A 12,998-nucleotide genomic window follows, 5' to 3' on the forward strand; every position below is an offset into this window, starting at 1 on the left:
TCATTTAATAATACCACGTAGGCCACTGGCCTAACTGCAAAGAAGGCAAGAAGGTCGCAGGGTAATGAAGGCCTCCTCTAAGTGTGATTTCAGAAGGTGTGGGTGAAAAGGGTAGAGAAAAAGATTGGGGATGGGAGACAAGCAAGAGGAAAACATCAAATTGGGGACTGCTGAGATGGGGAATGGAACATGAACATGGTATGGAAGGAAGGATACTAGCCGCCTATAAGTGGGAAAGGAGACCAACCGGGTCGTACCCAGGCGGTGGCGAGCGCGCCCGGGGTGCGGCTGGCCCAGCCCGACCCCGAAGGGCTGGCGAACGGGGGGCGCCTGGGCCGGGCGCTGGGTCGGGGAAGGTTGCGGGGGCAGAGGGGGAGGTGTGCGCAGTGTTTGGTGATGTCATTGCAAGTCAGTGAGCGGTGAAATTTAACACCGGCCGGATTTGCTTGGCTCCTCTTCTTCCAGGCAAAGCAGCCGGCGGCAGTCCACGCCGAGCGCCTGCAGTTGCCACCGGCCCCCTCGCACCGACTTGATTTCCGAAGTGGGTGTGTGTGCTTGTTTGACAAATGTTCGGGCGCGGGCTGTTTCCAAGGACTTCCTCCCCCACTTCATCTCCTTCCCTACCCCCACCCCTTTCTCCTCCCAGGCCCAAAGCAGAGGACTCCACTGGAGTCACAGAGTCGCCTTTGAACCGCAAGTGAACTTGAGTGCTGCACTAGCAGCCCGGCTCCCGCTGCCGCCGGCGCCCCGAGGCCTCCCAGTGAGGTTTACCTCCTCGCCCGCCGTCCCCGGGGAGCGCAACCCTGGGCTCGTTCGTTACCGAGCCAGAGAGCTAGGAAGCCTGTCCTCCCCTTCGGGTGCTATTTCCTACCTCCTCCCGACTTCACCCCCTCGCCTCCTTTTTTTCTTGTTGCGGGTTTGAAGCATGGTTTTCATGTGACTGTTTTTTCCCTTTTTTCATGGACAGTACCTGCACCCTAAGCAGTTCAGAGTTGGCTTCTGTTTTCCGTTAGCGCTTTGCTGCACGGACAAATGCATACAAATGCATTTAAGAGCCCACAGAACAAGGCGTGGAAAAGTCTCCCCCACGGCAAAAACGTAAGTAGCCCACCCGCCGGGTAGGGTAGGGGTTAGACCAACCCCTCTCTCCACCCCCTGGTTCTGCTGAGCCTGATGTAGATCTGAGGTCCGGCTCCTTGGCACTTTTTGGCTTTAGGAGCGGCCGAGTACCCGCGGTATCTTCCCCTTGTCTTCTCAGCTTGTAAAATACCGTGTTTGAAAGGATGCCTCGTGCCAGCAGATCTCAGACAGTTTATGCTAAAGCGGTCTTTTGACTCGAGAGGAAAAGCTCGCTGGCGCGAGTCCCAAGGTCCAAGGCAGCGGCTCCCGAAGCTCCAGAGCTGGGCTCCGACGATCTCTCTGGCTCCAGCTCCCGCCACCCTCGCGCCCTCCTCCCCTTCTCCTCCCGCAGGGCCCTGTCGAGGTCCTGCTTCCCCGAGGTGCTTCTCAGGGCGTCCAGCCTGGCGATTGCTGTGACGCTAGAGGTCCCCCAGGGTCGGTGTGCGCAGCCTGGACCACTGGACTCAGGCGTGAGGAAGGGTCGCCAGCTGGGGGAAGGGGGTGACTGCAGAACCTTGGGCGTTGGGGGGTTGCTTTACCCACGGGCTTAGAGGCAATCCCTTCTGGTTAGAAGGCCAACAAACGTTGCCCATCTGAGCCGAGGCTGCGCGCTGATCATTGCCCTGTCACTGGGGAAGTGGCACTCGCGGCGGGGACTGTGGGGGGAGCAGGACATGGGGGCGGGCCTGCCCCTCCTGGGGAGGTTTTGGGCGGGTCCTGACGGGCACCCCACCTCCCCTTTGGGCGCTGTACCTGCTCCCATGCCTTCCCTGGGAAAAGGGCGTGGACCAGGGGTTGCGCGGCTTTGGCTGGATGCCCTGGTCCCCCTGGAAGAGGTCAGTGGGTTACACAAGTTTGCTTCTGGCCCCTGGGCGAGAAGGGTGAACGCGGCTGTGGAAGTCTTCTGCAAAGAGGCTGTCCCTCAGGAGGGTAGGTGGGAGGAGGGCGGGGAACAGAATTGACCGTGTCAGCTGAGGGCAGGCGGAGGCGGGGTGCGGAGAAAGAGCGCCTTGTGGTCGTGTTTGTATGAACATGTGCTTCCCAGCCGCGTGCAGCCCAGCCTGGCTGGGGCTCGCGCGCGCGCTCTCTTCCGACCCCTGGAAGCCTCGCTGCTGGGCTTCCCAGCTGACCAGATAAACCTTCCCGCACACCCCCATCCCCATGCAACAGTGAAGAGGAAACCTCCCAACTTCCTCAACCTCGTGCGGGCAGCGCGGTGCTGGAGGCTGGGGAGTCCCTGGAGCGAGTAGAGGTCAAGCTCTGCGGGTTGCCTTCTCAGAGCGGCTCACACAGGTCGCATGGGGTTCCCAGGCAGAAGATTTCCCGCCACTATTCTCGATAAACATCCCTCTGTGTGGACCAGCCTGGAGAGTCGGGGGTTGCAGCCGATCCTGCGGAACTGACAGATCTTCCCGCTGATCAGGGGCGGATGCAGAGAGGCTCTAGCCCCGCCATCCTGGAGACTCCAGGAGAGACGGAGTGAGGCCCTACTGCAGCTCCTGCCCCGAGGGCTTTCCCTCTGCCACCGCGCGAGGCCCACGCTGGTGACTAACACTCCCCTTGGTAGTTGTGACTAACCACCCGGGTTAAAGCAGATCTGCTCCTGGGTTCTGTCTTGTCTGGTTTACACTTCCCTTCCAGACGCTCCCAGAAAAGGCCCTGCATAAATTCTTGGGCAGTTTGGGGTTTGTAAATTGGGTCCAGATGATTGGGGGGAGGGAGGCAGAGAAACCAAATAGAATGGATTGCACCGGAGGAACCTCTGAAGAAAAATTACAAAACGTGGAATGGGAAGAGAACCCTTGTGCAGAGACGTGGGGATGAGTAGCAGGTTCTGGATGAAGGTGTTTGTCTCCCATGACCACCAGAGGCCTTGCAGCCCTTGGTTATCTCATAATATCCAATTTGTTCTATTACAGGGGCCATTGGGGATGGGCTGCAGAGAATTAAGGGTAATTCATAATTACATCAGATTACAGAACTCACAGCTCCAACCACACATGCAAACTTGGGAAAGATGGTTAATGATTGGGCTGAAAAAATTGTTTCTAGAAAATCCAATTTTCATAAATAATTTGGAATTTTTCAGTTTGAAAATAATGCCACCAACCCTTCGGAGTTTGAGGCAGGGCGGGGCGGGGGGGCTGGATTTGGAAGAAGTAGCTAATTTATAATGTCAGGCCACTGAATTAAACCTTAGAGTCTCTGATGAAATCCCTGAGTTTTATTTTCCTTTTGTGGTGATGTTTTGTAAGACAGGGAGCGCTTTTTAAAATCACAGTTCTGATTAGTCACCCAAAAACAGTTCCAGTTTAAAACTGGATCTTTACAGACACTTTCTTTCATGGGGTCTTTCGTATAGGTTGCCTAATGTGAATTTGTAGAATTAATAAAATTAATGAAATCTCAAAGTCAGCTTTAGATACCTTAATTTGACATATTATCAGAAGGTCTCCGAGGCAGGCTATTATGGTAATTAAAGACTTTTATAACCAAAAAGGAATTTTGGAATATAAAGATCTATTTCCTAGATGGCACGAAATTCTATTTTTTAAAGTTACTTAGTTATCTTTGTGTTCAAATAAATTTTTAAAATAAGCTGATGTCTCAGGGAGAGTAAATGTAATTTAAGGAAAGTACTTTTGAGTGTCATTTAGACATTCTGCTTGTTAATTTGTGAACAGCAGAATAAAAGTAAATTTTATTATGGGAATTAGAATAGCTGTGCTAGTTTCCTTGCCATGCCTTCCAACTATGACTTATTTTAGAATTTGTAACTCTAATGAGAAGTAAAGACAATTTTATTTTCATTCTCATAAAAGGCTAACATTATTCTGTCATTCATTTATTCATCATTCATTAACCTATTTATTCAACACATGTTTACTGAGCTCCAACCATGTGCCCAGTGTGGTTCTAGGCAGTAGAGATACAATGATTGAGTATGACAGATCCACAATTGCTGCTCTCCAGTCTAATAGAGGAAATAGTAAATGAAACAACCAAGTATAACGAAATGAAAGGAGGATATATACATGAGGGGCACCTAGCAGTCTTGGGTGGGTGGACAGGGGAGGAAAGGATAATACTGGAAGGAAAAGGTAACCAAAGGAAATGAAATCTAGACTGAGACCTTACTGAAAAGAACATGAAATTTTCCAGACAGAAGGAACAATAAAAGGCTCAGAAGTGAGACAGCACAGTGCATTTGAGGGCCTGAAAGAAATGAAGTTGGTTGGAGTACACGTTCTAGGGAAGCAGTGACTGGAGCTGGAGCTGGAGAGATAAACAGAGACCAGATTTGGAAAGGCCTTTAAACCATGTTTAACAAGCAGAGGTTAGGGAGACTTGACTTTTCTTGATTTTGGAATGAGTGTATAGGTAGAAGATGCCAGATAAGTTATGTATTTGTTGAAACTCAAGACCACCTGATTGTTTCATTGACTGAAGATTATCTGATTCATTAGTTCACTTGAAAATCTTTATCTAACACTAGTATGTGCCAGGAACTTTACTAAGCTAGGCAATAGTTTAACATTCTCTGTGGTGTTACTAGGACAGACTAGTTTAGATGTATTTTTCTTCCCTCCTACTGACCGGACTCTAGACACTTTGATTATATGAAGTTCTTAAGCATTTATCTCCCTTGCACTGCATGAATTGCTTGAATGCTTGGAATTTAACCAAAAGCTCTACAGGTTGAGTACTGCTCATCTAAAATGCTTGAGACCAGAAGTGCTTTGAATTTCGAATTGTTTTGGATTTTGGAATATTTGCATATATATAATGAGATATCTTGGGGATGGGACCCAAGTCAAAACATGAAATTCACTTACGTATCATATATACCTTATACACATAGACTGAAGTTAATTTTATATAATATTTTTAGTAATTTTGTGCATGAAATGAAGTTTTGACTGTGACCCAGAAAGTCAGGTGTAAAATGATTCCAGTATGGCATCATTTCAGCCCTCAAAACTTTTCAGATTTTGGAGCATTTAGGACTTTGGATTTTCAGATTGGTGGTGCTCAACCTGTAGTATACTTCACACTGGTTTAGCTATATAACTACCACCTGAGTTGAATTAATAGTCTGAAAAATTCATTGCAAGTAAGTTAGTGACAGTACTACTTTGCTCCCTGAATCATCCAACTTTATGTCCACTGCTGTGATGAAAATCTTTTTTCAGTTATTTTGAGAGGAAAGAACAGAAATTTTACTATTTCTCGATCTTAGTAGCTAGTAGAGAGCAAAATCTGTAAAGCTGTCATGACTTAGAGAAGTTCTTGGCATGTAAACGTAGCGTGGTGGAAATTGTTGAAATTATTGATGTATATCGTGTGTGTGTCTTTCAGATTTGTTCACCATTTTCAATTGGTTTAAAAGGCCACCAACTCATAAAAAGTTGTCTATTCACAAGATTTCACAAGTCCTTCCCACTATTATAAATTGAATCTATGTAGGAGTGAGCATCAGTAGCCTGAAGACATAAGTTATAATACCTAAGAGTCTCATGGGTACCCTAAGCAAAAGATACCTCGGATTCCCCTAAAGCAACTTGGATCTTTTGAATAAAGAGGAAGTTGAATAGCTCTAAGAATCATCTAGGTACGATGCCTGGAATGGATATTAGTCATTTACATGTTCTGAGTATGGTCTTTGGATATCTATTTTCTGTCTTATCCTCTTTAGGCCTTTACTTTCACATGTCTGGTTATGTTTGGACTGTTGCTGGTGTCAAACTGAAAATGTGACTAGCAGCCAGACTCATGCAGAGTGTTTCTTATTTTGTTAGATATCAATATCTTGGGTTATATTTTTTGAGCCTTTATTAAGTGTTTGTTACCATATTGTTGACTTCTTTTGGATATGGTCTGATTTTGTTAAATGTCTGAGTAACTGTAACCCTATAACTTTGTATCAGTGACACATGGTCCACATATACAAACCAGTGAATGAAAACAAACATGTTTTGAATATTCAAAAATTGTTCTTGTTTAATAAACCAACTAGACTATTTGTGGGAGTAAACGAAATACATGAATGAACAACTTAGTAGACTATTTTAGGTTACTTAAATAGTATTGGACCAAAACTATAGGAAGACCTTTACAGTTTTGTGGTTAAACAACAAACCGTTTATATATATGTGTGTGTATATACACACACACATATATATACACAAACCCTTCATATATATGTGTGTGTATACACACACACACACACACATATATATAACATTTTGCTAAGTAATTTGCTTTTTGTCTTTTAATGCCAGTATACTAATGTGATCTCATCATACACACAAATTATAGGATTTTACATTTGGAATGTAAAACACAAAAACATAAAATTTGTATTATGTCATCACATAATAGATGAGTCAGCTAAGACCCAGAAGAGGACAAAGAACAGCTGCTTCCGTAGAGAACTCTACCATCTACTGCTAATGTGGAAACTTGATAAGTTTTATTTGTTGAGGAAATGTATGATAAATGTAGTATCATAAGGGGGAAAACCCAAAGAAACAAACAAACCTAGTCCATCAGACATTTCCCAAGAATCTTGGATTCATTAAATACCCATATACAATGATGGAGTTTGGCTCTTTATCAAACTGACTATGTCAATGAAACTTCATCCTTTCTCTGTGTACCCACTTCAGAGACAAGAAAGCTAAAATGAAAATTAAGAAAAAAAAGAAGAAGGCTTCCATATATGCTACCATAGCAGATTTTAAAAATTCTATTTCCCTTCTCTTTCTTTGGACATCTAACTAAAATTGCCTGTATTTTTTTTTATTTTTTTCCAAGTGTTAAAAGAATCAAGTCCATAAGGAAAAAGTGAATTCCTCAGTCATTGGGAGATAATACTTTTGAGCATTTCCTTTTAAAAAGTATTTACTGTCAATTTCATGTAACACATGGGTACACTAGAGGTAAAAATGAAGACCTGCTACTTGCTCAGATATTTACTTTCATAAAAGGTAGGACTTATAGGAGTATAACAAAGTCACAATTAATCTATCAAAAGTACAGAGGTGGGGGAAAGATTCATTCCCCTTTAGAGATGACGGGAAACTTCATGGAGCAAGTATTGATTTAATTAGGCTTTGGGTGTACTTAAGAATGATAAGGGGAGACTGGGAGGGCATTTCAGACATATACAAGGTCTTTCCAGTGGATGGAGAATAACTTTGTATGGCTGGAACTTTGGAGATATCGGGGTAGTGGGATCCATATTGCTAAAAAAGGAAATTGAAGCTGAATAATAAGGGCCTTGAATGCATTGTAATAAACTTTTCCTGTTCTTTTTCAGTTGGCTATTAGTTTTGGTTGTAACTAGACAAAAAGAAAGAGAATCTATTTTAGTCATTGATCTCTACCAGTCCATTAGTCATCAGCTTTCATACATAGGTACATTTATGTAAGGTATGGCTCAACTGGTTTGTCATAATCCCCTAGGATCACCTGTCTAAAGAATGATGTTTGATGTGCTCAGGTTTTCCTGCCTCACACCAGGAATGGACTTGTTAACATGTTTATTTCCATTTTTCTCCACTGAGGTCACTGGGGAAGTTTATGAGTTTGTTGAATTGCTAAATGAGTAGTGCTGGCTGTTGTACTCGTCATTAATTATTTTTAAGGGAAAAGTGCCTGTTGGGTTATTTCTATGCATCTGAGTGAGCCTGATTACCTTGGGCAGGTGAGACATGCTTCCATTCACATTCAACTTTCTACTTAAGACAGCATAATTGAGATGCACTATCCTTCATTGACTGTAATCCTAAGTAAGCAGTTTTCTAGTCTCACTGATATGTATCCTGCCAGTTATATGTTGAAACATAAATTTGAAAGGTAAATAGCCTCCTTACTCAAGCTCTAAATCACATTAGGATACATCCTGGAGAGCCCACACATCATTTTAATCTTGCACAATGGTCCTCAACCTTGTTTGCATATTAGAATCACTGGAAAATGTTTTAAAATGCCTGTGCTATGGACACATTAAAATCAGAACCTCTGTGGGGCAAGGAGAGAAAGATCCAATTATTAGTAGTTTTTAAAACTCCCTAGGTAGGCCAGGCATGGTGGCTCATGCCTGTAATCCCAGCACTTTGGGAGGCCGAAGCGGGCAGATCACCTGAGGTCAGGAGTTCGAGACCAGCCTGGCCAACATGGTGAAACTCCGTCTCTACTAAAAATACAAAAATTAGCCGGGCGTGGTGGCAGGCGCATGTAATTCCAGCTACTCAGGAGGCTGAGACAGGAGAATTGCTTGAACCTGGGAAGCAGAGGTTGCAGTGAGCTGAGATCGCTCCACTGCACTCCAGCCTGGGTAACAAAGAGTGAAACTCTGTCTCAAGAAAACAAAAACAAAAACAAAACAAAACTCCCCAGGTAATTCCAGTGTGCAGCCAAGGGGTAAAAAGATCCAAACAGGCGGACTTTATATCATCTCTTGAGAGTCATTTATTTTAGAGTAGTGGTCCTCAGAATGTAGTCCCAGATCAGTAGCATCAGCACACCCAGGAACTTGTTATAAATGTGTATTCTTGAGCCCCACCCCAGACATACTTAGTTAGAAATTCTGGGGGTGAGGCCCAATTATTGTTCACTAGTCCTTCATGTGATTCTGATCACACTAAAGTTTGAAAACCACTGACCTAGTGCAGTAGGAAAGGATTTTAAAAGGGCCAAATAGTATTTTAGGGTCATGTCATGTTATAAAATTAGATATATGTGATTTAAGCAAAAGTAAAATCTATTTAGATGTATTTTAATAACATTGTAAATATAAACACAGTGAATGTTCTAAATAGTTTTTTCTCAGAGTTTGGTACACATACAATCTGCATTAGAATCACCTAGTTAAAATGCATGCATCCTGGATATTCATCGCAAATTTTTGAATCATAATCTCTGTGTTGGGGCCCAAAATCTGCATTTTTTACAAGTTCCTCAGGTGAGTCTAACATTTGGGAACCATCCATCTAAATGAATAATGCCATATATAAGAATGTTTCATAGGCCTCATTACAATATATGGTTTAGTTATTTATCCATATCAGCTAAAATCTCTGCAATGATTCAGTTGATTTGTTTGTAGAGTTAGTGACAGTTGTTAAGTATTCTATCAAAACCTTGTCTTATAAGAGCTGTGCTCTGGACTGAGTACGGCCATAGAATGTTCAATTTTAAAATTACTAACAAAGAATAAATACCATTTTAATACAAATGAAATTTGTGTTCCATTATAAATAGTCTAATTTTATATTTACTGGCTTCAACTTTGTAAAAAGATCATCTTTCTTACATTAAGATGCTCCTTATACTAGTTGGTAAAGGTAAAAAACATCTTATTAGTAATAAATAGAAAATGTACCAATTACTACTAGTACATCAGGAATTTAATAAAAAGGAATTAATGGTTTATAGACAGCTCCGTAATCACTCCTTGCGGTACTGCATTTTACAAATACATCATTTGAACAGTCCCTGGGTTAGAATCAAAAAGAGAATCAGGGTCTATATTAGCAAAATTAGGTAATGAAGTATTGTTTTCAGCATGCTTATCATCTCTCTTCAAAATTATTTCTATAATTTTCATTTTGGAGGTAGATACAGCCAATTATGAAGAATGTTCAACAAAATTTATTAAAAGTTTGGTTATACTAGCAATGTCACAAAACATTTTTGCTTAGATAGCTCATCAATACTAATGGACATTTTAATTTGTAGTGATTGGGTATTGTGCTCATAGCTACTAGTAATCAAAATGCTCAGTGTTGACATCTACAGGCCATTGCTATTTTCAAAACCAAAAAATCATGAATCTAGTACCAGTGATTTAAGTATGATATTCAAATGGCTTTCACATATAACCATTAATTTAAACAAATAAATAGCTGGTTCCATTAATTTATAATCACTATAGTTAAGCAACTGTAATTTGGGTTATTTTTGTGGAAATTTCTACTACTTTGTATGAAATTGCATATATGGTAATTTAACATAATATATGATAATAATACCACCTATACTAGTTCATATTTATTGAACGTTTCCTATGTGCCAGGTACTGTTTTCTGTGCTTTACATGAACTTTTTAAGTTAATCTTCAGAAAATCTTATGAGGTAGGTTTAACAGATAAAGCAACTAAGGCATAGAATGATTAAAAATGTGCCCAAGTCACATAGTAAGTGGAAAAACTGGAATTTCACTTCATAGCCTTTGGTCTTAACCACTATGAATATTAAAATATCATGCTATTTAAAATAATTGCTTAATTCTTAATCTTGCATAGACTGTTTTGGATTCTATATGGTTGTAAATGTCCAAATAGTAAGTTTTTCCCAAATGCTTTTTTCTTTTCCTAGGAAACCACTTCTTCATTTTATTGTACTATGTGTGGCTGGGGTTATTGTTCATGCACAAGAACAAGGTAAGAAAATTACCTTCTAATTTATTCGCTTACTTAAAAATTCTACTTCCAGACAGAAAAATTACATAACTTTTAACTCATTATAACTGTAAATTCAACATTAAACAATAACAAAAATTCCACCCAGTACCATGAGAATGCAAGATTAAAGAAACCAATTTTGGGGGGAAATATGACCTTTAAGAAATTACTCATATCTTCCGTCTGTGAAATTGCTTACATTTTTAAGCAAACTCTATAAAAAAGAAGTTTTGTACAATAAAAAGGCTTTGCTTGTGACTTCATTTTAAGTGGGAGTTCTTGGGGGTGGCAAACTGTGACTGAATTACCTTTGCACTTCTTGATACAACAAAAGCATATAATAAATGTTCCGTCTAGATTTGCATCATTAAGAAACAAAATGGAATTTGCATACTAGTGGGCTTAGGATTCTATTTAATTCAAATGGAGAGGTTTAGAAAATAAGCCTAAACCTGTTTTGTTTGTGCCTGCTAGTTAATTACTCTGGTAGTATGATGATAGAGTTTCAGGAGTCTATGTATATCCTAATTCATTCATTTAAACATGATCGAAGCATCTTCTATTTCCTGTGTAATATCCTATTGCCAATGATTGGAAATGTAAGTAAGGTAATGTCTATAGCATCAAAGTGAAAAAAATGCCTTTGTCAAAGGTAAAAAACATACCAAAGTCAAAGAGACAAATCCTAGAACTGTGCTGGACCTACAGATAATATTACCAAGGCCTCAGATTTTTTTGTTTGTTTGTTTTTCTCCTCTGCCTTAAAGGTAGCAAAGGGCTCTTCTGCACAGAGCTGCCAAAGCATTAATTCTTACAGATCCAACTTTTCAGTTGAGTGATCCATTTGATGAACCCCTTGTCAGTTGGATCAATTGATCAAATAACAGTAAGAAAAAGACAAGTAAACAAATTATGAATGAAATATGTGCAAGGTAGAGAGAGGGCAAAAAGGAAGAGTGGTACTCTGGTTGACCAAATTGACAAGTAGATACAGATAAATATTCTTTCAAATATCACATAGATGAATTAAAATATTTCTTAGAAGACATTTTCTAAATCTCTTTTATGGGAAATGATTAAATTAAGCCACATGTCACATGTAACTTCATGAAAAACTATTCTTAACCAAGGCATTTACGTTACTTCATTTAGCTTGAAGTGGCCATGAAGAGGAGAAAAACTCTCTCTTAATTTATTGTTATTACCACTGTTACTGTTTCTGAGAACTTATATAAACTACTAGTCACTGTGCTATTAGAATAGACATTTACTTCACTGCTGCCTCATCGCAGGGTTTTGTAATTATGGCCATGATAGAATTGCGGAAACTAAGATTAAGGAGAACAGGTAACCACCTCCAAGTAACAGCTTAATGAATGGAAGAACCAAGATTTGAGCTCATATTTTGACCGCAAAGTCTACAAATTCCTTAAAATTGAGGCTCCTAGAGCCACAGAGAAGATAAGGAAGAGAAGAATACAATTATTAATTAAATGTATATTTTGTGTCATGTCCTTTGCTGGTACTTTACATATATTATTCTAATTATCATAATGAACCTGCAGAGTAGGTATTATAGATGAAGAAACTGAGACTCAAAGAAGTGGCTCACCTACAGCTTAGATTTGAATCTAGATCTGTCCATCTCTGAAGACAAAACTTTTTCCCTTAAACATCCTCTCGCTTCACAGTTGCCAGCCACTGGCATTACGAGTTTAATAATTTGCCAAATATATTATTATCGAAATATTAGAAACCCATGCAAAGAAAGATATAGGGAAAATTAAATATTTATGAACTGATTTTTTAAAAATCTAGAACCAACAAAAGGAATAAATGAAAGAAACAACATATTTCTTTCACCCTTAAGATCTCATTTATGGAATGTAAAATATGTTCTTTTATTTCAGAGCAAGCATCATAATTTTCAGTTTTATACACCTAAAATTTTATTGCCAGTTCTTAACAAAGAGAAAAGTCCTTTAGAAAACCTCTTAGACTTTAGAAAATTGAATATTTTTGAGCACAAAAAAGAAATGGAAATAGTATATTATCAGAAACTTAGAAACACTTTTTTCCTAAAATAAATTTTCTGATTAAATTGGCATGATGCAATTTGTAATGTCTAATCAGGAGACTGGAAAACCATTATCAGATAAATTGTGTTTTGATATGATCACCAATATTATTTATATTAATACCACTGAATATGTATGAGTGAGAGATTATCCTAAGTTAGACTTACCAGAAATAAATATTTGTGTGCTTATGAGATTTTTCAAAACTTAAAAATGTATATCAAAGAATTACAAGTACCGTACAAAGTTTAAAGGCCAAATTGTATGACAAAACATATAGCAAAAAGCAGTGTCCCTTCCCCTTACCCACTCCTAGTATCGTCTGCCCAAA

General features: G+C 40.1%; 1 protein-coding gene across 2 annotated transcripts in view; it reads left to right on the plus strand.

The window, feature by feature from the left end:
* Positions 1–468: 468 nt before the first annotated feature.
* The window catches only part of COL24A1 (collagen type XXIV alpha 1 chain), a 421,841-nt gene continuing 409,311 nt past the window's right edge, over positions 469–12,998 (plus strand). Inside the window, exons 1-3 of one of the 2 annotated variants that reach the window (XM_002810653.5) lie at positions 469–545; positions 968–1,098; positions 10,504–10,568. In XM_002810653.5, the coding sequence (XP_002810699.3) occupies positions 1,043–1,098; positions 10,504–10,568 (121 nt within the window). In that variant the 5' untranslated portion in view covers positions 469–545; positions 968–1,042. Of the gene's footprint in view, positions 546–605; positions 1,099–10,503; positions 10,569–12,998 lie in introns of those variants that run through there. The other variant, XM_063718582.1, reaches the window with a different exon arrangement.

The sequence above is a fragment of the Pongo abelii genome, chromosome 1 (genome assembly GCF_028885655.2).
Source record: "Pongo abelii isolate AG06213 chromosome 1, NHGRI_mPonAbe1-v2.0_pri, whole genome shotgun sequence".
NCBI classification, from domain to species: domain Eukaryota; kingdom Metazoa; phylum Chordata; class Mammalia; order Primates; family Hominidae; genus Pongo; species Pongo abelii.